The following is a 26,595-nucleotide window of genomic DNA, read 5'->3' as shown; positions in this document are numbered from 1 at the left end:
TCGACGCAACGTGCGGCCCTATTTTAATCGCGCCGGCCGGTCGCCGTCGATCGTGGATATCGCGAACGGAACGAGGGAAGAGGGGGACTAGAATAGCAACCACAGCAACTCCGACATAATATAGGTTGCCGCGGCGAGAGGGCGGGACGCGGGCGCGGGCGTGAGTGGTCCCGCGCTCACGTGTCTCAGAACGTGCGGCCGACTTATCGCGGCGAGGATGGAGGACGGAGTCTAGGCCGGAGAGGGCCGTTGCCGGCGAGTCAGTCGGCGCGTGGAAACCGGCGAACGTGAAACTCACCCGCCGTCGCGCGTCTCGAGCGAAACATTTTTTGGCGAACGCCTGTCTATATAACCTGTCTTCCTCATCCGCACCGTCGATCCGCGTCCTTCCTGTCAGAGCCACGATCGAATTCGCGAGGGCGAAGGAAGAGATGAGCGAACTTGACGCGAGTGCGTGTACGTAGTGTGAGAGAAAAAGGGGTCGCACTTATTTCTTATTTCGAGGAAGAATCGTATTTTGAGAGAAGCGCAGAATGGAGGAGGTATTCGTGGAGAACGCCAAGGTGTCGGACTCGGGATACTCCAACACCTGCAGCAACAGCCAGTCGCAGCGCAGGTGAGCGCATTCCGCAATTTTTCCAATTTTCGCATTTTCTCGCATGCTGAGATTCAAAGCGGCTGAGCTATTTCTTGAGACCGTTCTTGGAGCGATATGAAGACGATTATAATATCGTTTTGAGTTTTACTAGAAAAATAATTGACTAAATTGACTTTTCAAAAAATAGAATAAGATATCCGAAGTTTCCATGTTTATTTTCACATATATATTTCGTTTTCTTCTTTTAAATTATCAACAAGCCGTATTTTTTTCACATATAGCCGGAAAAATAAAAAACAAGCCGTATTTTTTTCACATATATGTACGCAAAGAATCGGCAATGCCTTTTAACATATAAATTGTTGCAATTGCATTTTATTGGTGTTTCATTCTGCTTTATGTTACTTAATTTTATCTGCTTCCACTTTGTCAAAAAAGTATCTGCACACCCAGTTTCCTTACAATAACATTACAGTATATGTGATAAGTCACTTATGGACACAATTTGTAATTATGTATTATTCCTTCGAATAAAGTTATTGTAAGAAAACTGGATATGCAAATACTCTTTTGATCCACTGTATATTTGCAATATTTTTTATTTTAAACTGACGACTTTTCCGCGTTCGGAAAATCCGAATTTGCGAGATTGCTTTTGATTAAAAAAGATCTTGTTACGCAATAATTGTAAAAAGTAGGTATAATAATATTAGAAACACATATAAATGTATGATATGCAACATATAATGTATATACAAATTACAATTATATGTATATATATTATCTTTCTTTTTAAAGGCGATAATTCTTTTTAAAGGCGATAATTCTTTTGGATTCAATTTACGATATTTCAAATCGATTAGGGAATCTTGTCGCAATTACGAAGAGCATAATAATGCGTAAAGAAAATACGGGCATACGCGCGCGCGTGTTGGTGGCGCAGCGAGATTATTAATAAAGCTCATTGTCTCTTATTATCCGGTTTAATTACTTCCCCCTTGTTTGAAATAATATAACGAATCCGAAAATAACCGGATTAAATATACTCGACACAATGATGAATATAATTTGTCCCGCGGCACGGCAGCGTAACAAACAATTGTACGTGCGTCCCTTCGAACAATAGCGGTTTGTATATTGTCACCATAATGGTAGCCATTCATATTTCTCTCTCTTTCTCTTTCTTGGATTGAAACATCTTTTCGTCCGATTTTATGAAATAGGACGCTATCGTTACCTTCCCATCATCAGCGAATCATTTCTTTATATACGAAAATGATTTTGTTTTAATGTATCATCGATAATCGCATATATGCAGTATGTATAGCTTTTCGGAAAATTATTATCGCGTGTCTTCGTCACGATACTTGTCGGACAATTTATCACGATCGATTTATTCAATTTATTGCAAATTGAGGAAAAAAATCTAAATTTACCCCGAAACGTTTTCTTAACAAATAGCAATTTTTTAAGAGTATAGAAAAAACTGTTTTTATCTTATAAGAATTTATTTAATGGCAGATTTTTTAATACATTTTATTATTATTATTTTTTAATGTATAACATCTAAAATTCACATATTTAGCGAATTCAATGTTTTTTTTTTCGGGAACAAAGAAACAGGCTTCACAGGCTTCATGAGAGAAACATCATGTTGAGATTGAGAGATTTCTTTTGTCACTCAGTCACTTCAAACTTGTCATTGTACGAAGCTGATCTATATAGCGAAGGCTTTGATCGCACGTGAAGTTCAGGGAAGAATATTGCAGTATATTGTAAAAATAACGCATTATCATATAAAAATTGTATTTTTATCTTCTCTTCCACGTGTATATTGCGAGAATTATATTTTTTTTACATGCTCACGTGCACGTATTGATGTTTCGCGTATTTCAGTCTTTTTTGGAAAAAAATGGCGCTTCTCTTTGAAATAAAATTTACTTTTTTTTTTTTTTACATAGAACACGCATGTAGATTTAACATAAAATGAGATCTTTTTAAAAAATATATTTGCGAAAGATACTTTAACGTTTGCTATTATTTTTGTGGATAAACTTGGATTTTAAATTCGGCCACAATGGAATGTTGTATAAAGGTTATTACGAGGTGTACTACCTAAAAAGAAACTTTGCACAACGAGACATGTGTGTATGTTCCAATGGGGCTGAAAGGGTCAAGCTGCAATATTAATCAATACAATAAATAGCGATTAGTTAATCTTTTCAAATCGAACAGTTCCTCGGTGGAGCTTAATCAATTATATAGTTACTTATATATAATCAGAAACACTGGATTAACATTGTTCGGCTTCTATATATACATACAGACCTATATATTTGTTCTTAATAATCATTCTAATTATCCGCGTTCTTACCTAGTGCGCAGTGTCACGTTGAATGGTTAAACAGGTTAAACTGCGCTTTAAAATACAAAAGGAAAAGAGTACAATAAATTTACGTAAGTTTTCACGTTACCTTTGGCACTCTATGTATATTTGCTACCCTCCTATGAGGTGTTTGAAAAATTATATTAACTTCTCGAGAAAATATAAAGTGCGTACAATAAATGAGATAATCTCTTTTGGGTATTTAAAATGTATCACTTTATCCTCATGTCTCGTTTGTTTGACGTTACGTTAAATCTATGACAATGCATGATATATAATATCTGCAATTACGAAATTAATTTTATTAATTAACCCCTCACCGCGCGTTTTCTGATTGTGAGTATAAGTAATATACTCTTCTCGGAACTCTTGGCATTGACATGCTTCCTTCGCGCGACGGCGAGAAGCGAATGAATAGAGCAAGGCGCGCGAGAGAGACGGAAACTCGTACACGGTACGGTTAAGGCTAACCGGTTTCTCAGTTTCTCTCTCTCTGTGTGTCTATATGTGTGTGCCGATTGCATTTCCACGTCCTTTGGTTAACGCGGCTAGAGAGGTGTTGCGAAACCACCCTTGCGAAAACAGGTCGAACGAAAAGTTGGCCAAGTGATCGTAATGCGGCCGTATCGCGGGGCTAATGCGAATTGGACAGCCATTCTCCTCGAATTAGAAATTCTCAAATTGTCCTTTCTCTCATTTGCGAGAGATATATATATTCTCCAGCCTCGCCGAGAATGACTCTGCAAGTGCGCGATGCGTAACACCGGAAGCGTGCGGGAAGATCGCGAGGGATCAGGTGGACAGTTCAAAGATCTTGAGCGTAATTTCGGAATTGTTGGAGTTTAAAGCGGGTTACACATTGTGTACAAGTTACATCGAGCTATTTAGCTATTTTAAATCCTTTCAGAATGTTACTGCTTGAAGTAAAACAAAAACAAATACTTTTGTTGCTCAATCTTGTAAAAAAAAATTTAGGCTGCAATGTAAGATTGCTTTACAAAAATCTCTTTGTTTTACAAAATGTCTTGATATTTACGCGCAGTCACGGTTGATATCATCTTCAAATTAATTTAGACGGCGACTGATCGAAGATGCCACGAATGGATAACCGGGAAAGTCATGGATAACGGTCGAGCCCGGAATAATTGTGTAGGACGAAAGTTTTATCATGGGACACCATAGACGGTCGTCGATAAATAAATCAATTTTGCAGCGAGTTGCGTGCGACGTATAAGCGTCCGTCACGTGCGGACACCATAAACAAATCTCGGCTTCGCCGTTTGCGATGCAAACGGATGCTGTAACGTGACATTTCGCTGGGACATCTATTTCCGTACCTTTGTATTAAGCCTTTTACGGATCTACACTGATAATTGTCGCGTATCCTCGTATATAGACTCGCTTTTATATTCATAGTTCGTTATACTAATTCGGTAATAATTAGCGAGAGAACCGGTGGAACCTATACATTTGTACAAATTAATTCGAACGACGCGGAAAATATTTATACTTGGAAAAAGAGACGAAACAGATACTTTAAACATCATTTTTAACAAGGTTATAGATAAAAAATTTCAATATAATTTTAAGAAAACTATGACCTATCTCAGACATGTCTGAGGGGTTGTTGCATGGTGTTACGAATTGTAATTTTGCGAGATTTATGAAACAGGATTGTTATCAACTTATCACATATGTCTCGGCAGAAACGAGAAAAATATTGTGTGCACGTTACAGATTTAATTATTCCAAACTATAATTCGGTGGATTAACTCATTTTTGCACAACGCCGTGCAATCGGGGGCGGAGCTCCTTGGGAATGAGAGAGATGAGGGAGAGAGAGAGAGAGAGAGCCACCATTCTATTTTCTCGGGTGTCGGATAAATCTCGAGCGTAATCGGCGAACGGAATCGATAGTCGTCAATGTGGTGGTCGTGGTTATCGTCGTCGTCCTCGCGGTAGTCACGGGGCCGCGAACGTGAAGCGGTGCCTTCTTATGCAATAATTTTTCCGAACAAATGCGGCCGGTCGGTCGATCGGCGACGGTCGGCGAATAATGAGGACAGTGAAAGGTTCGAGAGAGAAATACACAGAGAAAATGAGAGAGAGAGAGAGAGAGAGAGGTTCCGCGCGTAAGAACGTCACGTTTCGCGAACATGTGATCGAGGACCTTTTTTCCCGATCGTGACCGGTTTCTCGGCAATTTGCGTGACTGACTTAGTTTATATCACCGCATGTCTTTTTAATGTACAAGTCAAAGTAACATACACGCATCTTTTCGCGGTTTATTAACGCATTTATCTATACGTTAACTATATTCGTGTCGCTGAAACACTTAATTTTTGTAGAATGCATCTTTTCTGGCATGCTCGTATTCTGACATTTTTCTTTTCTGTTTTTCCCATTTTTTGCTACTTTTCGTACATAACACGTCCTGTTACGTATATTTTCTCAAATGTTTATTTATTCGCTCGTTCGTCACTCTTATTACATAACATTGGTTTAATGACACAATTCTTACAGATATTCTCTTAACTTTTAATTTCGTAATTTATTTTGCACCCCGGTACGAGCATTAAATTAAATCCAATCCAATTTAAGACGAAATTCATAATTATTTGTAAAAGTCGTACCAATTTTCAACACAGCGGACTACTTGGGCTAAGGCATGCATTACGCTAAGTCGTGCATACTTGTTGCTGATCAAGCGATCGGTGTAAACTAGGCCGCTTTCCCAAGCGGCCGAGGCCGTTGAAAGATTACTATGTCGCGATTTTGCAATCATTTCGCACGTTGCCGGGATCGTGCGCGCGATGGAAGGAATCCCGACCAGGATTCTTGCCCGCTGATCGCGAGTTATGACCCACAATTATCGCAAGGATGCGTCGCAGGATTGTACAATTCACACATTTGACGAGCGCAGTCATAATTATTGTTATATCATGGAATTCACTGTCTCGCATCGTGCTTTATCGTCGCGACGATGACGATGTCGCAAAATCGATGCCTCACACGTGAATGAGACCTGCGTGTTTCCTTTCCTTCCGGGATTTCTGGCACTTGTGCGTATACACGAGCAACGACTTTAGTCTCCTCTTAATTGACATTTATATTCGTCATTACTGCATGCTTCTCGTTTATTGAAAATTTTCTGACCGAGATCAGAAATGATGAGGGTGCCAATGAAAACACTGAAAACACCCGAGGTCCGACTCGGTAACCGGACGAAGATTCAGTAGTCTGTCGAGTTTTGCGTCAGACGTCCCGCGTTCGCCGAAAAGTAGCGTAGACCGAAACGGACGTAGTGATCCGTGAATCAAGCGTTGAAGAGTATTGACGGTTGTACATAGAGAAAGAGTGGAAGTACAAGTCAGATTGCAATAAATAAATATCATTTAATGCAATGAAGATCATCTCTTCGGATGTTGTTTTTAAGAACAATTTAAATTTTCGTCGTTATCTGTTACAGCAGCGGCAGCTCGGTCTCGAGGAACAGCAATCGCTCCGAAAGCAGCGGCTACTGCACTAGACGTCCCTCGACCTTCGGATCCAGGTAACTCCGTCAATCGATTGATTATTTATTAAAACGACTCTTTGGTATCTATAAGACAAACTGCGCGGCTTTCGTAAAGCAATCGAAAGACGATTGAGAAATTGAGGAAAGATATATAAAAATAACGAGGTTACCAATATCAATTCAGATATTGGATTGAAATTAATCTGCCATTGATTTCATATAATGCGTCGAATTGAATGAACAGAGTGTGCAAACGTGTCACAGAGCCGGAGCCGTTTAATAACGTGGGGTTATTTAGGGCGCCGCCGCACGCGCGGATTTATCGCTTTGATTACCGGTCCTCTGGCAGCTCAATCAGGTTGCAAATAGAGTATATTCCGTGACTGATTTGCAGAAGCGGATATTATCATTGTGAGAGATTTCTCTGAAAAGATCCGCGAAAGCAGGTAGAGAATGGTTAATTATCCTCGATGTATCGCTCCTTATTAAAGGTCGGCGTGAAGGAAAGATCGTTCTTTTGAATTAATAAATTATTTCGGAAAAACCTTACAGCTTTCTGGAACCGACATATATATCTCGACATAAATCTCGTTATTCAAAAGCGAAATAATTATATAACCATCTAAAGACGTATACGTATCTCTGCAAATTAAACTTGCTTAATTAAGACCATAATCTAAACTAAAGCGAGATATATACAGTATATTATATATATATTTTTTTCGATTAAAATTGCTGGTATCCTTATGCTGGTATCCTTATTCTCGTACAACTTATTAGAAGAGCATTCGTCGCGAACGTTCTCCTCGTAATATCCTGTGACAAACGAGTCTAGTTCTCAATTCTTTTTAGCGTGGAATGACTTGGGCGCGCGATTAAATAACTGTATGCGAATACTCCATCGTCGACTCTCCCGGGGCGGAGATGACGGCCGGCAATCACGTACGCACAGCAGTCGTGCTTTCAAGCATCACCACCGCGTAATCGCGTTGCATAAATAAAATGGTTAAAGTTGGTTACGAGAGAGAGAAGAGGGACCAACGCCGATGCAGCAGCGGCGCCGTAAACACCGACGCACGTGTCGCGCCACGTGCCGTCTAGCGTCTATAGGTATTCATTAGACACTCCCGCGTATTGTTACGTAATAGATAAAGTGAGATGAGGCGCGATTATAATAAGCGAATATCGATCCCGAAACTCACGGCCGAAGTTGATCGGACGATTAAATTTCGGAGAGATTTCCACGAAATTTATCACAACTAGTACCGTTACGCAATCTCACGTGCTTGGCGATCCATCTGAAATGGAATTTCGCGGAACAATTTCAAGAGATTTCAATAGACTTAATTATAATCGGTTTTTTAAATAAGAAACCTCCATGAAAAGATTCTCTATATTAATTCCAAAAATACAATTGAAATGTTTTCTGGACATTGATCTTTAATCAATATTGATCTTTAATTAATCAATGATATAAAGTATTCGTTGACCTGCCTGGATCGCTAGGAACTCATTGGAGCTCAGTTAATATTAATTGCTAATAATTGAGCGTATCGATACAATATGCATTTCTTATACCCCATGTTGGAAAATTTTTCTTTCAATTTCATGACAAAGCAACTCGATCTATCAAATTGAACGAAGAAGCGAATAAAAGCATGAAAGAAGTGCAAATTAAATGCATTGTATTGTAAGTAATGTATTGTCCATGTAACTTTGTTATTTAAATTTTGCAGTATTCGAGTAATCCTATCATATATTGCTTTGACGAAGGCTTTGAGAGAAAACTATAGTCATCGGGGAGAGATGTACGCGATCATTAAAAGCACGTTGCAATAGTCACGCGTAATAATCTCACGTTGCGCGTTTATTTGTGTATGGCTTTACCAATATAAAAAGCAAGTCTCGTTTGTAACGACACTTTTAAGTAGCTCTGATGTGATCAATGGCGATTAACTTACCATTCCTAAAATTGATCTGCCTAAGATTGACGTACGTAATTTTATCGGAAACTTTATAAAAAAAATAGCATGCTAATAATTTCTATATCGTAGAATAAAATAAAGTTACATTAATATTTTATAATGTAATATAACAAAAAAATACATACCTATGTATTTATACATAAAATTCTATTCATTACAAAATGTATTAATATAAATTCACATAATCCTTAAAATAGGACAGATAATTGAATCGCGGTTAATTTCGGCGCATCTGCGTCAGTGTTGCGTTTATTGAACAATCGTAACCATTTATTAGATAACGTCCGAGTGTTACGTCGAAACGCTATACGATTAAAATAATTCGTATCTCAGCGTGAACGAAGCGCATCCATTGTATTGGGCTACTCGTGTTTCGCATTGTTTAAAACGAGGCGGTTCGGTTATAATTACTGATTGTGTCAACACAATAAGAAAAGTAACGGAGCGATTACGAACGAGGGTATAATCTCGCCGGGGTTCTTTTCCAACTTATTCTCAGCATTGCCGATTATAGACTTTAGACTTATTGTTAGGCTAAAGCCAAAAAGATAAATTATGCAGATAGTCTTATGCCTAATTTCTATCTTTATCATATCAGCTTTAGATATAGGTTTAGTATTGTAATTAATCAACGATTAACTTTTGTAAGTACTATTTTATTCAAATGCAGGATATAATTATTAATTCTTTCTTTATTAATTCTTATTGTTTATTGTTAACATGCGGAGAGAAAGACTAGAATAAGGACGAATTATACAGCTAGAAATTCTGCCATAAGCAATTCTGCCGGTTGAATTAGTCGACGATTAAGTTAATCAAAGTTCGGTCGAAACCGCTCTTAATGATGTAATCTCTCTCTCTATTTACGCGCGAGAAAAGTGCACACAACGTGCGATCGGGAAGACTTCCGGTAAAGCCTCGGAGCAATCGATGGTTAGGTGAATGTGAACTTTCTCTTACTTGTGTAACGCGTGTGATAGTCACGTTTTATAGATTTTTTTATATCAGGACTCTCTTGCGAGAAAGCTTTCCGGGAGAAAGTCTGTTATCTATGTACTTATAGATTATTACAATTGTGCAGCGTGAGAATGCAAAGCTGCAATAAATTAAACTTGCCAAATAATATTGGTTTGATTTTACAAACAGTTTTTCGAGCAAGATATATAAATAATATTTATTTAATTTGTATGTATAATTTTATATTTATAATTATCATTTACATATTTATAATATATATTATTTTATATAATATTATGTATACATACATACGCGTTTAAACATGAATCGATTAATTTGATTATGATTATTTCTAATTTACGATTGCTCATTAGCGTTATAACGTTATCTCGGATGTTGCGATTGCAACGTCAAATCGTGTTGGGAATATTTCCAATGTTTCCTACGTTTGCCCGCTCTTTCAACGGAATATTTCCCCTGGCGTTTATCTTTAGACACGCGTGAGTCGCGAGAACTGCGTTTATGCACGATTCCCGCTTATCAACGCAGTTCCCACGTTGACACTTGCCCGTCACGTGGCCCGGCGTGACACGCCGATATTATCGATCTACATTGCGCGATTGATCTACATTTCAAAGTTTCGCTATTGCGTCAACGGTCAAGAACTCGAGTTTTGCGAAAGAACGTGAAAGATAGTCTTTCATCTTTTATTTTATCCTAAATTATATTTATACATGTTTATATCACATTTGTTTTAAATTCAGCGGAAACTGGTAATTTTATGCGTTTCGGAGACTTTCCGTGAAAGCAATCGTCTGCAAATCGCAATAGATGATAATCGACAAATTACTTCTTACGATATAATTAGATTTGGAGGTAGCGTAAAGGGTTGCGCGATGTCTCACGATTTTACGTGCATTGTATGTACAGCAATGAAGCGCTGCCGCAGCCGATCAGCAAGAGGAAGAACAAGGAGCACAAGAAGAAGAAGTCGAAAGCGGCGCTCAACGCCGCCGCCGAGGCGGAAGCCGACATGAAGACAGTGACCGCGCTACCGGAAATCGCGTCGTATAACGCTGCCGCGCCGGCAAACACCGTACTTGGCCAGAAACCAGGTTGGTTACGATCCACATTCACTGCCACTTTGTTGAACTAAATCTACATGAAATGCTCTGCGAGATCGATATCGCTGCGCGCCGAGAGCTTATCTCGTTCTCCTGTTTGTTTCTCGATAAGCTGATTTCGTGATGCACTCTTCCTGACCTTTTTCGGGTGTCGCCTTACTACTTCCTAAGGCTTCGACATGGAACATTCCCCTCATGGTTATCCCTTAGTCCGGCTAGTATCTCGTTGAAATAATGATTCACTTTGTCGAGCAGCTGATTACTTTAAAGCTCAGCGGAGGCGCTAGTTTGGAAGATAATCGTCGAAAAATTTAAGCTAGGCGCGAATAAAGTAACATGACTCTAGAATTGTATTTGTCGCGTGTAAAACGGCAATTAGTTTGTTGCAAGCGATAAATAAAACTTTTTTTAATTGCCTACAGTGAGAAATATCTAAAATAAGTCCATGCGGGAGACTCTTTGAGATCGAGCGCTCACAGTCGCTGATGACTGAAGGTCTTCCTTGAAGGAGAAAAACACGTTGAGGTCACGTTTAAACCTTTCGCGAGCGCATGAGATATGCAGGTATCATCACGCGTTGAAAACAACCCCTTCCTCGGTTCTTTCATCGTCATCGCCAGAGAAAATCGTGACACGCGGCGAAGTTTACTCGAGTAGGGTGTAAAATTTCCATCCAACGTGACAAGTTACGTTCGAAGTCTATCGAAGTTATCGATCCCTCCACTAACAGGCTAACAGGTTTACGATCAGCCAAGCGTCACCTGTTGCTTTATTTACATTTTTCGTCCGCAAAAAAATTAAGTATAGAGATTTTTATGAAAAAATTTTGACAGATTTTTTTTAACAGAGAAAAATATTTTGTCAGTTTGAAGGTTTACGCAAGCATTGTATGCGTGCAATTTTCTTCTTAACAACGTATGCGCGTTATGTAAACTATTGCGAAACTGATCTATAAACGAGCAGCGAACCCGTGGGAGGACATATTTAGTCACGTTTAAAGCGCAAAACTTCCCTTACGGCATAGATTTCTTTGTTTTATTATGGAGTGTATTACCCAGGTATAGAACAGAAAGTTACAATAAAGTCAAAAGACGTAAAATGACAAAAAAACGTTATTTTGACATAGTTTTGACTTTATTGTGATTTGTTGTTCTACCTGGGACAGAATCGCAAAACTTTAATAGAGAATTTAATCTAGGACCATCCTTTTCATTTCGAATCACATCGTAAGATGTGCAATCCTATGCAATTATCTTTCCCTGTTACCCCGCCGTTACCAAAGAATACCGGCTGACTATTTTTAACGAGTTAATACCAACCCTCGCGCGCGTTAATTCGAGATGCAGCAGGTTACGAAATCACTTTCGTCCTGTGTTTGTCGCTTGCGCGTTATTCCTTTATATTTACGTAAGCGTTTACGTCGTCGTTTATTTAACCTTTTCATCAGCGCGGAATTAAATATAGGTAGTGCTATTAAAAACACCTAATCGCCCTTCGTTAACGCTGCCTTGCTTTTCAGCCAGTAATAGAATATATCGCCCTGCAAGATGCATCAAAAAACCAAAAAACATTGATCCCGAAAGTAAGGAAGTTAACGTAATAATAATTAAATTTTTGCACAACAAAAATCTGTTATAGTTGTACATATATATTTTTTTTTGCCAAGAAGTGATATTAATTGATAAAGGCAATTGATATTGCCGTATGATTAGTCACGCTTTCACTTAGATGTCATCATATCGCACGATACGCCCGCACGTCTTATGCGCTCGCGAAGAAACCACAGTAAATGCCTTTCACCGGGAAGTAACGATGTAGCCGGAGGTAGCATATCACCTGGAGTAATGGCATTGAACTTTCTGACGAGTGTGTCGTTACGCTAGCAGTCGCTTACGTGACAATGATTTTATCACAAATTTCTATAACTAGATTGCTAGCTCCGTAAGATGAATGTGAAGCCAATTTGATAAGAGAGAGGACAGCCATCTTTACCTGGTCATGATTTACCCGGACCAAACTATAGCATCTTTTAAGAATCACCTTAATCGTAAGTTTATTGAATACTTTATATATATGCTCTCAGAGAAGAGCCTACAACATCTGATGCTATTTTTATTTTAATTATTATTTAATTTCTTCATTTTTTTTGTAAAACTAATATTTATTAATTATTATAGATACTTACCGAAATAAAGATATATTAGAACTTTTATTATTGCAATTGCAATAAGACTACACACCTATAAAGTACCTTTTTAATTATTCCAAAACGGTAAAAATGAAAAAAAAATAAGATTTTTCCTTTTCAATTTTATTGCAAATTTACAAAATATAAATATAATTGAAGCGAAGGGGACATACTAGCACTACTTCACAAAGTATATGATAACCAGGTAAATATAGCGTCCATAACTTCAAGCTGTCTCGTAACAAATATACGTTAACAAACTATAGCATTATAGCGATCTAGTTATAGAAATCTGTAGAATTTATGCGAAATACGAACAATCGTTTCCACGTTATTTTGGACTAAGGGAACACTGATCGCCCTTTCCTATCCTTCACTCACGAAGCAGGTCTCGCGATATACAACTCCTTTATGTTCATGTGATTCTCTTTTTAAACTCTTTTTAATTAAATTATTAAATTTACCATTACGTTTTATTTTATCGTTTTTATCTTAAAAAGGAAAACGCGCGGAATGAGGGGCGTTTCGATACATTATGAGAAGATGTCTTTCAAGAACATATTTCCTTTCATAACATTTGCTATATTTTTCTGTTATTTCGATACTGATACAATCAAATAGTTTGCCTATATACTGTAGGGGATCTACAGTATATAGAGGATCTATTTGATTGTAATTTGAAGTGAATTAATTTTTATTTTATATAATACATTTTAAGAGATTTACTTTATAATAATAATAATTTTATAATAATTATGGAATTGGATTATATGTATATACATACATAAATTCAAATCCAAAAATTCTACATCACTTGGGCTCGACTCCTCCTCATTTCTTTTCGCTACCATTATCCCGATAACCGTCAGCGACTTGGGCAGATGACCCGAATAGCAGCGCATATAACAACGAGAATTTCTTTTGGTGCTTTAATGCAAGAAGAGGTGACCACCGTAGAATTGGTGGACGCAACGGATCCCGGCGAGCACAACGGCGACACCGTCGCAGACCCGGAAGCAGGACTTGCTTCACGAACGGTCCCCCCGGACGATTCCACGTCTCAGGCCAATGTTAGTATACGTCGATAAACGTAGTAGAGGGAGATACAAAAGAAAACACACATACACACATGCACATGTCGATAGAGCGTAAAAGGAAAGAAATAGGCAGAGATTCTCAAAAATCGCACCGTGCGATCGTAGAGGCAAGCTTGCTTGAGACCCGACGGATATGGTTTCTCGTAACCTGCCGCTTCCTGTAACTCGTTTCTGACGTCATAGTTGCGGATTATGGTTGCAATCCCGCATTGGGGTACACCGAGGGAAATATTCGGGTTTCCTTTTCTTGATGTATATTCTTTTTTATTCTTATGTTTTGGATTCTGATTTTTATCAAAATGTCACGCAATGTTTTTTCCTTTTTTCTTTTCTCTCTCTCTTTCTGTATATCTTCTCGGTGTACATGATATTGGCGACTCTCTTTATCTGCATGGAGAAAACTGGCTAATCGTAGGAGTACTCCGCATTGCACAACTAACTGGCAAAACTCCTCCTCGCGAGATTTACTGACTTGGTTACGTGACTTGCCTCTAACCATCACGAGAGAGAATGTCCGAAAATAAAAACTGACTAACATAACGGCAGGTTATCTCAGAAATCTTTTAACTAAATTTCTTCCTCTACTGATGTTTCTCCAACGATTAATTTTTCCTATAATATAATTCTCGCATGCGACGGGAATACTGGCAATTGAATTCGGTGTGAGAAGTCTTTAATCTGCTGGTGATAACGTGACAGATTTAAATTTCGTCTCTTAAACGTCCTGCGATGATTTTCAGTAATTAAAAGTCCGCGTCAATTTTTTGTTGCTCTTAGCATTACTAATATTCATTATATTTTATTTCAACATTTGTCTTTTTTGTTACGCGAAGGACGAAAAGAGCATCCAACATCACGTTATCATTCACATTTAGATCGTTAATGTCAGCGCGTTACGTAGATCAGCTTTCTAATTTACTGATTGTTCTGTAGGAGGGATTTTGCGCGGTGATTTCGATGCACGACGGTCTCGTGCTGTACACAACCCCGTCGATATGCACCGCCCTTGGCTATCTCAAAGACGCCTGGATCGGCCGATCTTTCATCGATTATGTGCATCCGAAGGACAAAACCACCTTGGCCGATCAGATCACCAGTGGCATCGCCTCGCCGCAAGAGGAATCTAAGGGTATATAAAAATTTTATCTGATGACCAACTGAAAAAAAAATTTCATCAAAAGTCTCTTTTATTCGGTAGACATTCTATCTTGTAGCGAATATATTTTTATCCTAGATATTATTATTACTATATATTACAATCTCTTTTCTATGATTATTATTTGTATATTTTGAGTGGCTGAATTATAGATTCCCCGTGTCTTTATTTTCGGGAATTAATTTACGAATTATTTTGTCATTATGTGACTTCTGGATGGTATCAAGCAGATTGTCTCTATTTAGGCATCAATGGCAGAAGAGCGAGTTTGTTCTGCGGCCTGCGGAGGTTTACCAGGTACAACGTGCTGAAAGGGTATCGCGCGGACGCCAGGTCGAACTTGTACCTGCCATTTCACCTGACCTTGTCGTTCCGGGACCGAACGGCCGAGCAACAGCCCAGCAACCGAGTTATGTTCCTCGTAGTTACCGCTCAACCCGTCCATTCCGCATACAAAGGTAGCATGGTCCAAGGTCTTCGACGAGGTCCGAACGGCGAGAGGACTCGATAATTACAAACAGCTTGATTGTCGCAAAAGTTAGCGGCGAACGAGCGATTTAGCGCAATGATCACCAATGCGGATCGCGGCGAGATGGTGATGATCCGAGAAAGATTCTGCGGATCGCCGTCGATTCGAAGTCGAGTTACTTCGAGGAATATTTTCTCCCACAATATTCTTCCTACTAAATTCTCGCTTGCAAATATAACAATCGCTTGGAACATATCCCCGTGGAATAAACGCGTGCCCAAAGTGAACGAGCAACTCCGCTGAAGTGACTCGAATTTACAGGATGTATCCGGAATACATGTGGAAAAGTCGCAGGGGTATTTCACGCGGTAACTCTGTTCTCTAATCTCACCCAATATGCCTATACGTTCTCAAGATACATCCTGTGTCCGTTATACGTAACAACACTTCGCGATGACCGAGAATTGTCGTTGGTCCGACCTCGTTGACGATACTCACAGTCGGTGATTTCCACGGAAAAAGTCTAAAGGTAACTTACTTCCAATTTCTCAAAGTCGCCCGCACGGCAGTTCGTGACGATATATACGTTGACATACCGTTCGCATCTTTGCCATATTTTTCGCTGTGCCATTTTCTTCTCATTTTTTAAATCACGGTTCCCCGTTTTTCGTTCAGTTTGGAGATCACTGTTACGAACGCTCGTATCTCACGAGCAACACGTCAGACCGCATTCGTCATCTCTCACGACAATGGTTCGCTCGCTTCGCTTTTGTCAGTGCATGGGAACGCTTCTATCTCCGAGCACAATGCGCATTCTCTGCACGAGCTCCGTTACTCAATTTTTATTCGCATTGGTAGACCTTGTGTTGGGTCAAAAGGGTTTACATTTTTCTTATTGAAGGTAATCTTTGGAATTTCAGTCTCAATTCGCAATTTTTGTTTCGTTATAGATTATACTATTTTATTTATTCATTTTATTCTATTGCAAACGTTCAAGTTCCAAAAAAGACTTATTCTCTATATATAAATAAGGAAGAAGGGTCGCGAAACGAAGTTCCGAAGTTTGCCCGTGATCAGTACAAAAATTTGTTACGGAATTGCTTAGCTTTATCTTTAGAACGGGTATGTAGACAATTATGAACAGCTTCAACCAGCTTTTCATGCATGGATTTCGGTTTAACCGCGCCAAAACTAATTAATTAGCAGCGTGCAAATTTCCTCCGCGTCTCGTTCCGGCTTGTTGGCGCCTAACCATTGCGATAACTCGAAGTTCTGCTCTAATCTCGCTCATAAAGTAATAACCCGGAATGAGAGAATGACCCCGATTTTGTCGTTATCCGCAGCGCCAGAAGAAACAATAATATCTTCGGTATTCACAACCCGCCACACCGCGACGTGCCACCTATCCCATGTCGATCCCGACGTAGTCCAATACTTCGGCTATCTACCACAGGATATGGTTGGCCGTTCGCTGTTTGACTTCTACCACCCCGAGGATCTACCTTTCATCAAAGACATCTATGAGACTGTGAGTATGAGCCCAACAAAAACAAAAAAAAAGAATAAGAGAGAGAGAGAGAGAGAGAGAGAGAGAGAGAAACTTAGGTTCCCCCCAGGAGGGAGGTCCCGTCCCTCGAAATTTCCCGGATATGAAGGTGCGAGGACAATTCTCGCATGTGTTGAAATGTAACTTATATTATTTGTATGAGCATCACGATATGATGGGGGATAAGATTTCCAGACGGATTTATATATATATATATATATATATATATATATATATATATATATATATTGTGTCTATATATAGAAGTACATAAAAAAAAAAAATTTATGTGACACGCGGAGCAACACGTTTTCATGTAGTTTTAAAATAACTATATGTGTGTATTGTGATCTAGAAAACTCATGTAAGACAATTTTCAAGAATTTTTAGTTATGTTTGAGAAATTCCTTGCTTCGATTTTTTGTTTTTCATTTCATTGTTAAGAGAGAAAATGTATTACTTATTTCAAATTTACGAAAATATCTTGTGTGTTATGCATATTGCTGATCTTTGATATGTATTATATGGGTCGCCCTCCTGAGTGCACGCTTGACAAGAGAAAGTTGAGAGATATGCAAGTGAGCTTGAAAAAGAGAGAAAGAGAGAGAATGTGAGAGAATGAACGAGCGTTCAGATATTCCCTTTCGTGTCACGGCCATAAAACTCATGTAATTTCTTACAAAAATGTCGTTGAACAGGTGATCAGGCTCGAAGGCTCCTCCTTCAGGTCGAAGCCGTACAGGTTCGCTGTGCAGAACGGGGGCTGCGTCGTTCTCGAGACCGAGTGGTCGTCCTTTATCAATCCCTGGACGAAAAAACTAGAGTTTGTCGTAGGTCAGCATCGGGTGCTCAAGGGGCCGGTGGATCCGGACATCTTCCGCGTGTCGCGCGACACCGAGTGCGGCTACCTGGCCAGCATCAGCGAGGAGGTGCTGAAGGAGGCCAAGATCATCCAGGGCGAAATACGGGCGCTTCTCGACCAGGTACGATCAACCGACGAAGACGACTGCGTCACACACATTATAACACTACCCCTCCCTCCCGTGCGACTCGCGATCCACTTGCTTGAAACTTATTGAAGCATCCCCTTATTGCAATTCCAATAATTTTGAAATTAAAGAGGCCGGGACCGTTGTAGAATCGTTGTTATCAAGTTCAGATTCCTCAACGACGCAACCGTAATAGTTTTTAATTTAATAGCGACAGGACTCGCTTAATATCGCCCTGCAAAGTCCAGGCAAAGAGGTAGTTAATCGTTCATGTACGTCTGTCCGTATGTGAGAAACGCAAACGAGGCGTTACCATATAATAAAGAGAAAACAAAACGAGAATCTCTCACCACGAGGCAGAGATCAAGCCGACTCATCCCCCAACTTGTCCTTTTTTTTTTTCTATCGTACGTGTACGCAGAGCATCCAGAGAACGTCAGATATAACCGAGCACGACGTGTCGAAGCGATGTAAGGATCTAGCGTCCTTCATGGAAAGTCTGCTGCAGGAGACGAAGGTGCCCGGGGTCGGCAAGGACGGACTGCTCGCGGCGGACGAACTCAGGAGCTTTTCGGTGACTATTAGCTACGTTTTAGTATCGCCGAGAACACTGTTACACTAGTTACGCTATAATGCGCTCCGCTCTGGTATGCTATATCTATAACGTAGAAATACTTACCTCTGTATATGTGTGGGTATGTGTATGTATGTAAAAATAAAAGTCGGTCACGTTTCACTTCGCAACGGTACGTGGAAGATGTTAGCTCACATAATCATCTAATTTCGACGTATGGTATGCCCTTCCTAGTACATGTCTTTCTTTATTACTAATGTATATTGAAAACAATATTCAACATTCTCAAGAAGTTGAATAAAAGGTAAAATACGAGAAGGATGATGATGGATATGTAAGTTAAGGAGAAAATGGTACGAATGTGTGGTACAAACAGAGAACAGAAATTGAAGATGGTATATTTTCGTTCGTACTTCAGATTTCGTAGGGGCAGATTTCGCATGCAAAAAAAGGGCAAAATTATAAAATCGGCATCCTATTGTCTTTCTAATATGGAAAACTGAACTGTCGCGATTCTACCGATTCAATCGGTCGCTGGGATCTAGGTGTCAGGAGGAGATGGAACGGATCCGGATGGTGAGATGCTCGCATGACTTGGATAACAACACGTATTATCCGCGCTTGCCGCAAGAGCTTATGCGGCAAGTTTGCGAATGGACCGGTCGGTAGGTGGTTTAGTTAGTTTAGTAGATAAACGAGGGTCTTTCACAGCTTGTAGCGAAATTCTCTGTTTAACCGAGACTGATCTCCGCCCACGGCTGGCCGGCTGGCACTCACTCCACCGCTCACGCACAAAAAAATAAAGAAAAGCAATGCGACCACAGTAACGGCACTAAGCTGCATACCGAATCTTAGTGGAAACTCACTCTAAGTTTCTACAATATAATTGTAAAGGGATCTCGCAATCCCTTGTTGCAGGAGCACGACAGCGTGATGCTCGGTGAGATCTCGCCCCATCACGAGTACTACGACAGCAAGTCTTCCACGGAGACGCCGCCGAGCTACAACCAACTCAACTACAACGAGAACATCGAGCGCTTCTTCCAGAGCAAACCGCCGGTCGCGACCATGTACGGCAGCGACGAGGAGAACGTTAACTCCAGCAACGACGAAGGTGGTAAGCATCATCCTTCTCTTCTCGCATACGCTTTTCACATTTAAATATCATGAGTTTTTCCTCTTCAAAAGAAACTTTTGATTTCGTGCGTTACATTTTAGAAATCTTAAATCTTTACCATGTTGATTTTACCCCAAGGGAAAATCCTTCTTTATCGTATCTTGTGTTGACTTACAATTAGTCGAAAATATATATGCACTTCATTAAGACAAATTTTCGTCGTGCTTTCAGCGCGGAAGTACATGTCGCTGATAAACGGCAGCGGGACAAGCGGCAGTGGTAGCGCGGAGAATCTGAGCAGCGGTTCCAACAATCAGACGAGCTCGGCGAGTCGGGGCGACGTGTCCAACACCGCCAGCAACAGCAACACCACCGCGACGGAGAGCTTCAAGCCGCCCACGCTGACGGAGACGTTGCTGAATCGCCACAACGAGGATATGGAGAAGCTGATGATGCAGAAGCACCGGGAGCTGCGCTCCAGCATCAAGAATAGTGACAAGCTGAAAGACTCGCGCATCAAGACGGAAAAGGTCAACGGCATAGATCAGAGCGCACATTATGCCAATCAGGGTCACGGAGTTAAGAGAAGCGGCAGTCATAGCTGGGAGGGTGATAGCTTCAAGGTGTGTTTTATATATTTTTTCGGAAATTAATTTACTCGTCAGCTGAATAATTTTATTTTTGTCACGTGGAATGGATAGACTTTATAATTTCCGGTTTCAATATTAAAGATATATTATAAATAAATATATAAATGTAAAAGCGAGTATATAATGCATATTAAATAAAATGTATACGAGTCTAAATACTCTAAATGCGATAATAATATGGAAATAGGTATCGAAGCATGATAAAATCTCGAGAACAAGCACGGCGGGTCCGGCGAACCTTACGACTACTTTCACCAGCATGAATATCGATCAATCGACCGTAGTGCAAACGGGGGCGAATATTAACTTGTGGCCATCGCTGTCGGTCACCATGCCTTCCTCTGCACCTACACAATCCTGCGTTCCATCTCACAAGTAAGAGTCTTTTTAAAATATTAACAGAAAATATAATATAAAATAATAATACAGATTATAGTATAAGAATATATTAACTTTGTTAATATTGAATATTTTATGAAAGGGTGATGACATTAGGTCTATAAAACACTCGGCTGTGTACCGAATATCACATAAAAATCTCGTGTATAATAATTAGGAAGATAAAAGTTTAAACGATCTATGAATGGATATCATGTTTTCAAAAATATTTCAGTACCAATTCGGAGGCTGTACCCAGATTTCCGTTACTCCCGTCAGTGATACCGGTGTACTACATACCGGTAGCGCAACCCAACGAGTCCGCGACGACGATGTCGTCATCACAAGAGAAGCTGGGCCCACCGCCGTCAACGCAACCGACGCAACAGAGTCCTTACAGTAGGTGTCTCACTCGACAATAAATCCAAATAAAAGAGAACAGTAGACGAGTTTTTTCTTGTTATATCGATTATTGTTCTGTGCCTGATAGATTCGAATTTTTAAAACAGATGTTCCCAAAGGCTTAGAATTAAATTAGAATTAAATCAGGTATTAAGTAGGTTTTCTATGGGGGAAGCTATAAAAGAATTTTAGTGTTTGCTCCAGTATCTTACGTCGCGACGGCGATGGCCGGAGTGATCTATCCGGCGGTGATCGGCGCACCTCCACCGCGTGCTATGATGTACCGACCCTTTCTAATACCTGAGCAAGCACCAGCGGCAACAACGCGCGAGAACCAGCAGCTCAATGACAAGTGTCCCGATCGCAAACGACCAGCCAGTCAGGCGACCAGCGTTAAGGCCGAGCCGGGGAGCACAATGGCCATGTCCGAGTCCTCCAAAAAGGAAAAGGCCGTATCAGAAGGCCTACTGATTATGAAGGATCATCATCGGCCGACTGACTACAACGGGGACGAGTCAAGCTCGTCCAGCTTCTATAGCAGCTTCCTGTACAAGAGCAGCGACAGTAGCTGCAATCCGGATCAGAAGACGTGCGAGGTCTCTTCCGAGGTAGAGAATCAAACGGCACAATGCCCAAAAGATGTTCAACATCTAGATATCCGTTTACTTGACTGTATGAGTATAATAAATGTGCAGGAATACACCAAATGTCATCAAGGAATGCGAAGGAAGGATCCACCCTGGCTAGAGGGCGTCCAACTGACGCCGGAGTTGATCTACGAGTACCAGATGCATCCAAAGACACTGAACGAGGTGCTAAAAACCGACCTAGACGCGATGAAGAACTTCAATCAGCCATTATTGGTGAACGATCAACTGGAACAGCTCTATCTGGACCTGGAGATGGAAAGTTTCGGCACCAAGCTCATCCTCGAGGAGGGGATGACGTCGAGCGGAAGCGATAGCGAAAGTAGCAACTGCAGTTGGACTGAATCGCAGGTGAGAGGAACGATTAAGAACACATTGCGAAATTTATTAAGATTTATCAGAATATTTTGTGTATAACGCGTTTCGTTTAATCCGCTTGCAGCGCAAGCAAAGGAGAAGAATGGTGAAGTATGGCAAGCTAATGATGATCCATGAGGAAAATGCGCCTCTACCATCTCCGTTGCCGTCCCAGACTATATCTTACGAGCATTCATAAAAGCTGCGATCAATCCATCACGAACAATAATCCCAAAAGGCACTCCGAAAGTTAGTGTTCGTTTCATCATGCTTGCACTTCTCTTAAATGGGTGCAAAATTAAACCGGAATTGATTTTTCGATCGAACATTCCTACCGGAAAAATTGCAAACGCGAATTGACTTGTGTGTGTATATAAGCAACGAATGAAATGCACTCGGTGAGAAATACGTAATTTTTTTCAATATTTGCGATCCCGGTTCTTACATTTTTTCTTGAAACGATTTCCAAATAAAAAGACAATCAAGGTGGATCATAAAATGTCATGAGACAGACCAAGGGTACAAAGCTCGGAAAGACTTTTGAAGTTGCCTTAGCCACAAGCAGTGAGTTCAAGTACATTTCCAAAAATTCCTAACGCAAAGTAGAATGCATAATTAAATACCTGTGAGATTCACATGAGATATTTGCACTTACATTATATTTATGTACAACGTGTCTCTCAGAGCCTTTCAATCCATCAGATGCAGATTTTTGATGGAATCATCGTGATTGAAAGAATGCGTGATGAGCTTTAGAAACATCTCGTAGAAAGTAGATAATATATATATATATATAATTACGATATTAACGCAAGTAGAAATTCTCCGCAATGCGTCGAAGACAGATTTACGATTAAAAAAAAAAAAAAAAAAAAAAGTAAACCTGATGCATACATAATTTTCAATACCGTCCGCGTATACGTGTGTGTTATAAATAATTGTATGTGAATTGACCGAAAGATTTCTACAGTCGATTTTGTACTAATTAAACGGATAGCACGCACGAATAATGAATGGAAAGAAAATACTTTTGATAGCATAATTCTTGCGTAATGATTCGTTTTTCTATCGCTATTTTCGATGACCTTTTTTTCGTGAATGTTTACACGTAATAACTTTTTACGAATATATATATGTATATATATGTAATATATATATATATATATATATATATATATATATATATATATATATATATATATATATATATTTTATATAAATTTATATATTTAATATATATAAGTGAACAACTTCACGCGTGTCTTGCGAAATTAAATTGCACAATGAGTGTAAGATTTAGTTTTATTTCTGTACGATCGTGTATTCTTTTGTCTCACTTTCTACGTGGAAAGAGAGGACCAACACGGCCGTATCGGGCGTCTCGAAAGAATATATACCGATAACGGGACTTTTAATTATATTAAATTGTCGGCATAGCTAATATCGTAAGAAGAAAAAAGTAAAGAACAGTTCGTTATAAATCTGTTGCGAAATAATTGATTACAATTATGTGAACTTCGTTTACTTTCCATTAATATCAACATACAATCAGCAAAAATGTGTTCCTCAACACAAAAAGTTCCGTCATCGATACATATATCTTTGTTGCGTATGGAAATGGCTAAAAATCGCTAATAAATTACGCGAGAACGTGCATTTCATTCGAGATACGTACAATTACAAACCGTCGCTTGTAACTTCCTAGAGGTAATGATTAAGCAGAGAGAGAGAGAGAGAGAGAGAGATTGAGAGATTGAGAGAGAGAGAGATATGATCTACTACACAACGCACGTAGTATTAATACAATACTTGCGGTACTGTGTCGTATCGCGACTTATATATTTAGCGTTTTTACATCTCTGGAAGATATTTTAGACCAAAATATACATGGAGCGATATAGAAGACTAGTATGTAAGGATATTTATATTTATATTTATAGATTATATGTATATGTCTGTCCTTTAGATTTAGATCATGTAATACGTGTTTCGTCTGTCTGCGTTTTTCACGCCAGTTTCCTTTAAAAATTCGTATTTTTAGAAAGATTCTTGTGACAGAACGCTATATTTTTCCCGATTTTATTCGCGCCCGATAACGCTCCATTTATCGGAATTTCGTAGATCCATGTTTGCCTGTTGAAAATCCCGTTCAAAAATTTCTAAGAATATTAACAGAAAAATGACACAATCTTAAATAAAACAATTTATCTTAACGCCATCTAATTTTAACATAATTTCCCTTGAAATCTACCAATTCAAACTTGACAGATTCCAAATTCTGATAAGCTTCCCCATAATTTAAGTTTTATTAAGATCTAAGTTTATATATATATATATATATATATATCCTCCGTAAACAAATTCCGGATAAATAGAGCTGAAACGTGTGGCACAAGATAGAACGATAATGCGCATGACGATTATTGTAATTAGATAAATTTACACTTGTATAAATCACGTGTTTAGAAAATAATACGTCCACGTGAAAATCGGTCGGGCTTCGCTGCGTCGATTACGTAACCGAAAGCACGGAGTTATATAATTGCAGCAATGGATCCATGCTCGACAAATAAATCTACTTCAGGAAAATTGGGGTCCAGTAAATTTAGCACGGATAAACTTTAACGATCCGTGTGCTGTGCGAATTGTTGCGATATATACAGATTGTACATATATTCGGGAGAAAGATATTTTGTATACTACGTATTTTTTTGTGCACACGTAGTTGTAGCGTATGGTCGACACGCGTATGTCAATCAGAGACGATATTTTATATACCAGTGATTAAATACGACACGGTTTCGGTTTCTCCGAAACACTCGCGAGATCTAGTCTGAATTACGACGTACAGTCGTATCGTTTCTGTAAACGGTTTTTCGCGCATAGAAATTATTTTCTACACAATACCATACACAGTGACCTAGACCTCAATCAAGGTAACTGAAAACGTGAGATTATCGATGCTGGATTTTAATGACCTTTCCGCCACGTGGCGGATCCTATATATCTTTTTGTGCATAGAAATTATATTAATAGAGACGAATAATCGATTGTCATTAATGCTGGAGATTTTTATGGAAAAGCGCAGTAATAATTGTCGGCGAATTATTTAACTAAGAGCTGAATCGCACGTTTCATGGATGATCTGTGTATTTCTTGATAAAATTCTTTGTAGAATAATTCATAAATGATTATTAATAATTTTTATAGTAATTAAATAATACACTAATTATTAATTAATAATATATTAATAATTTATTACATATACATGTGTAAAGACCCGGATGTCTTTTAAAATCCAGTCTGCGGTATTCTCGGTCGCGTAAACTAAAAGCGATTCTCCAGCGCTAGCACAAGTTTTGTGATCACTCACGGGGAGGACCGATCGCTTTGGCCGCGACCATGTAACTAAGGGCAGTCTTTCTCTTTTCTCGATAGAGGATGCTAATACACGTAATCGTAGAGCTTATCGTAGCATGTAAGGTGCGTCTGTGATCCGTCGAGCTCCGATTACGCAATGCAGACAAAGAGTAAAAAAAAAGATCGCGATGAGAGAACAAGCGTGGAAAAGTATCTTTCTACCTTGAAAAATTCTGCCCCACGACACCTTCGTTCATCTAAAGTATCTAAACTTTCCTAAGCACTTCGTTTTCCTTCACCTATTCAATCCCTTTTCTTTCACTTATTGTCTATGTTCACTCATTATTATTAATATACACAGATTCTCCAAATAAGATATTTGCTGATAAAAAATGCGCGCCGTATTGGCGCTTTTATATAAGTACAAAAAATAGAAAATATCAAAATATATATTTTCTTTGTTGTCTTCGTCAAGATACTATAAATTTCTTTTTAAGCACTATCTTTTTTTTTATTGCCATCGTGGTTCGAATAATGTTCGTTTGAACAGTCCCACTTCACTTCCTGATAAGATGGTTGATCCTCGAACGGTATGTGCAGAATTCGAAGGCATATTTGAAAACTTTTGTCGCGATTGCAATGATTATTTCTTTGCATTAACGATGTGGCTTTGCGCGATTAAGTAACATCTGTGCGCAATGCACGTAATTGTGTTTTATTTATAATATGCATAAGTCGCTGTAATATATTTCGTGATCTCCTTTTATTTCCTTCTCGTACGTCGAACGGCGCGAGCGATAAGCGAAGAAACGTGAATTTTTGAAACAATCATTTTGAAAATGTTAACACGTTCGCGTTTATCTCGAGTATTGCGCTTGATACGCAAATTTTGGTAATACATATAATGACGTTAATAGATGTAACATACGCTCATGTGTACGAATGTGTTTCATTCCCAGCGAATTAAATATATCTAATATTAAATATTATGTATTTATCGAGAACACATGTGTCTAATAAATATAATTTTGTTCCTACTTATCCACACGCAGCATGCGGCAATTGATTTTTTTTCCAACTTAAACTATCGCTTTACTT

At 39.2% G+C, this 26,595-nt stretch overlaps 1 protein-coding gene across 5 annotated transcripts; it reads left to right on the top strand.

Annotated features, from left to right (window-relative positions):
* The first annotated feature begins 33 nt into the window (after window positions 1-33).
* Per (period circadian regulator) lies at window positions 34-26,538 on the top strand. Of its 5 annotated transcripts, none has more exons than XM_071784478.1 (16): window positions 34-616; window positions 6,454-6,537; window positions 10,374-10,558; window positions 13,695-13,825; window positions 14,786-14,981; window positions 15,254-15,466; window positions 16,821-17,005; window positions 17,722-18,006; window positions 18,434-18,586; window positions 19,481-19,703; window positions 19,935-20,326; window positions 20,541-20,728; window positions 20,967-21,130; window positions 21,338-21,741; window positions 21,829-22,131; window positions 22,223-26,538. In XM_071784478.1, the coding sequence occupies exons 1-16, from the start codon at window positions 534-536 to the stop codon at window positions 22,334-22,336; spliced, it is 3,303 nt and encodes a 1,100-aa protein (XP_071640579.1). In that variant the 5' UTR covers window positions 34-533; the 3' UTR covers window positions 22,337-26,538. The 5 variants fall into 5 exon arrangements, with proteins under 5 accessions (XP_071640579.1, XP_071640578.1, XP_071640580.1 ...); XM_071784477.1 differs by having other exon boundaries at window positions 36-616; window positions 13,698-13,825; window positions 21,326-21,741; XM_071784479.1 differs by having other exon boundaries at window positions 36-616; window positions 19,505-19,703; window positions 21,326-21,741.
* Window positions 26,539-26,595: the final 57 nt, after the last annotated feature.

Source organism: Temnothorax longispinosus, chromosome 7 (assembly GCF_030848805.1).
Source record: "Temnothorax longispinosus isolate EJ_2023e chromosome 7, Tlon_JGU_v1, whole genome shotgun sequence".
Taxonomy (NCBI): domain Eukaryota; kingdom Metazoa; phylum Arthropoda; class Insecta; order Hymenoptera; family Formicidae; genus Temnothorax; species Temnothorax longispinosus.
Note: the sequence above shows the minus strand (reverse complement) of the source record. Positions and strands in the feature narration are given on the sequence as shown.

Coding starts and splice junctions, on each gene's coding strand:
- Per (XM_071784476.1), top strand. CDS start 534: ATGGAGGAGGTATTCGTGGAGAACGCCAAGGTGTCGGACTCGGGATAC. Junction 14,982..15,253: donor GCCGCAAGAGGAATCTAAGG/GTATATAAAAAT, acceptor GTCTCTATTTAG/GCATCAATGGCAGAAGAGCG. Junction 18,007..18,433: donor TACGGGCGCTTCTCGACCAG/GTACGATCAACC, acceptor ACGTGTACGCAG/AGCATCCAGAGAACGTCAGA.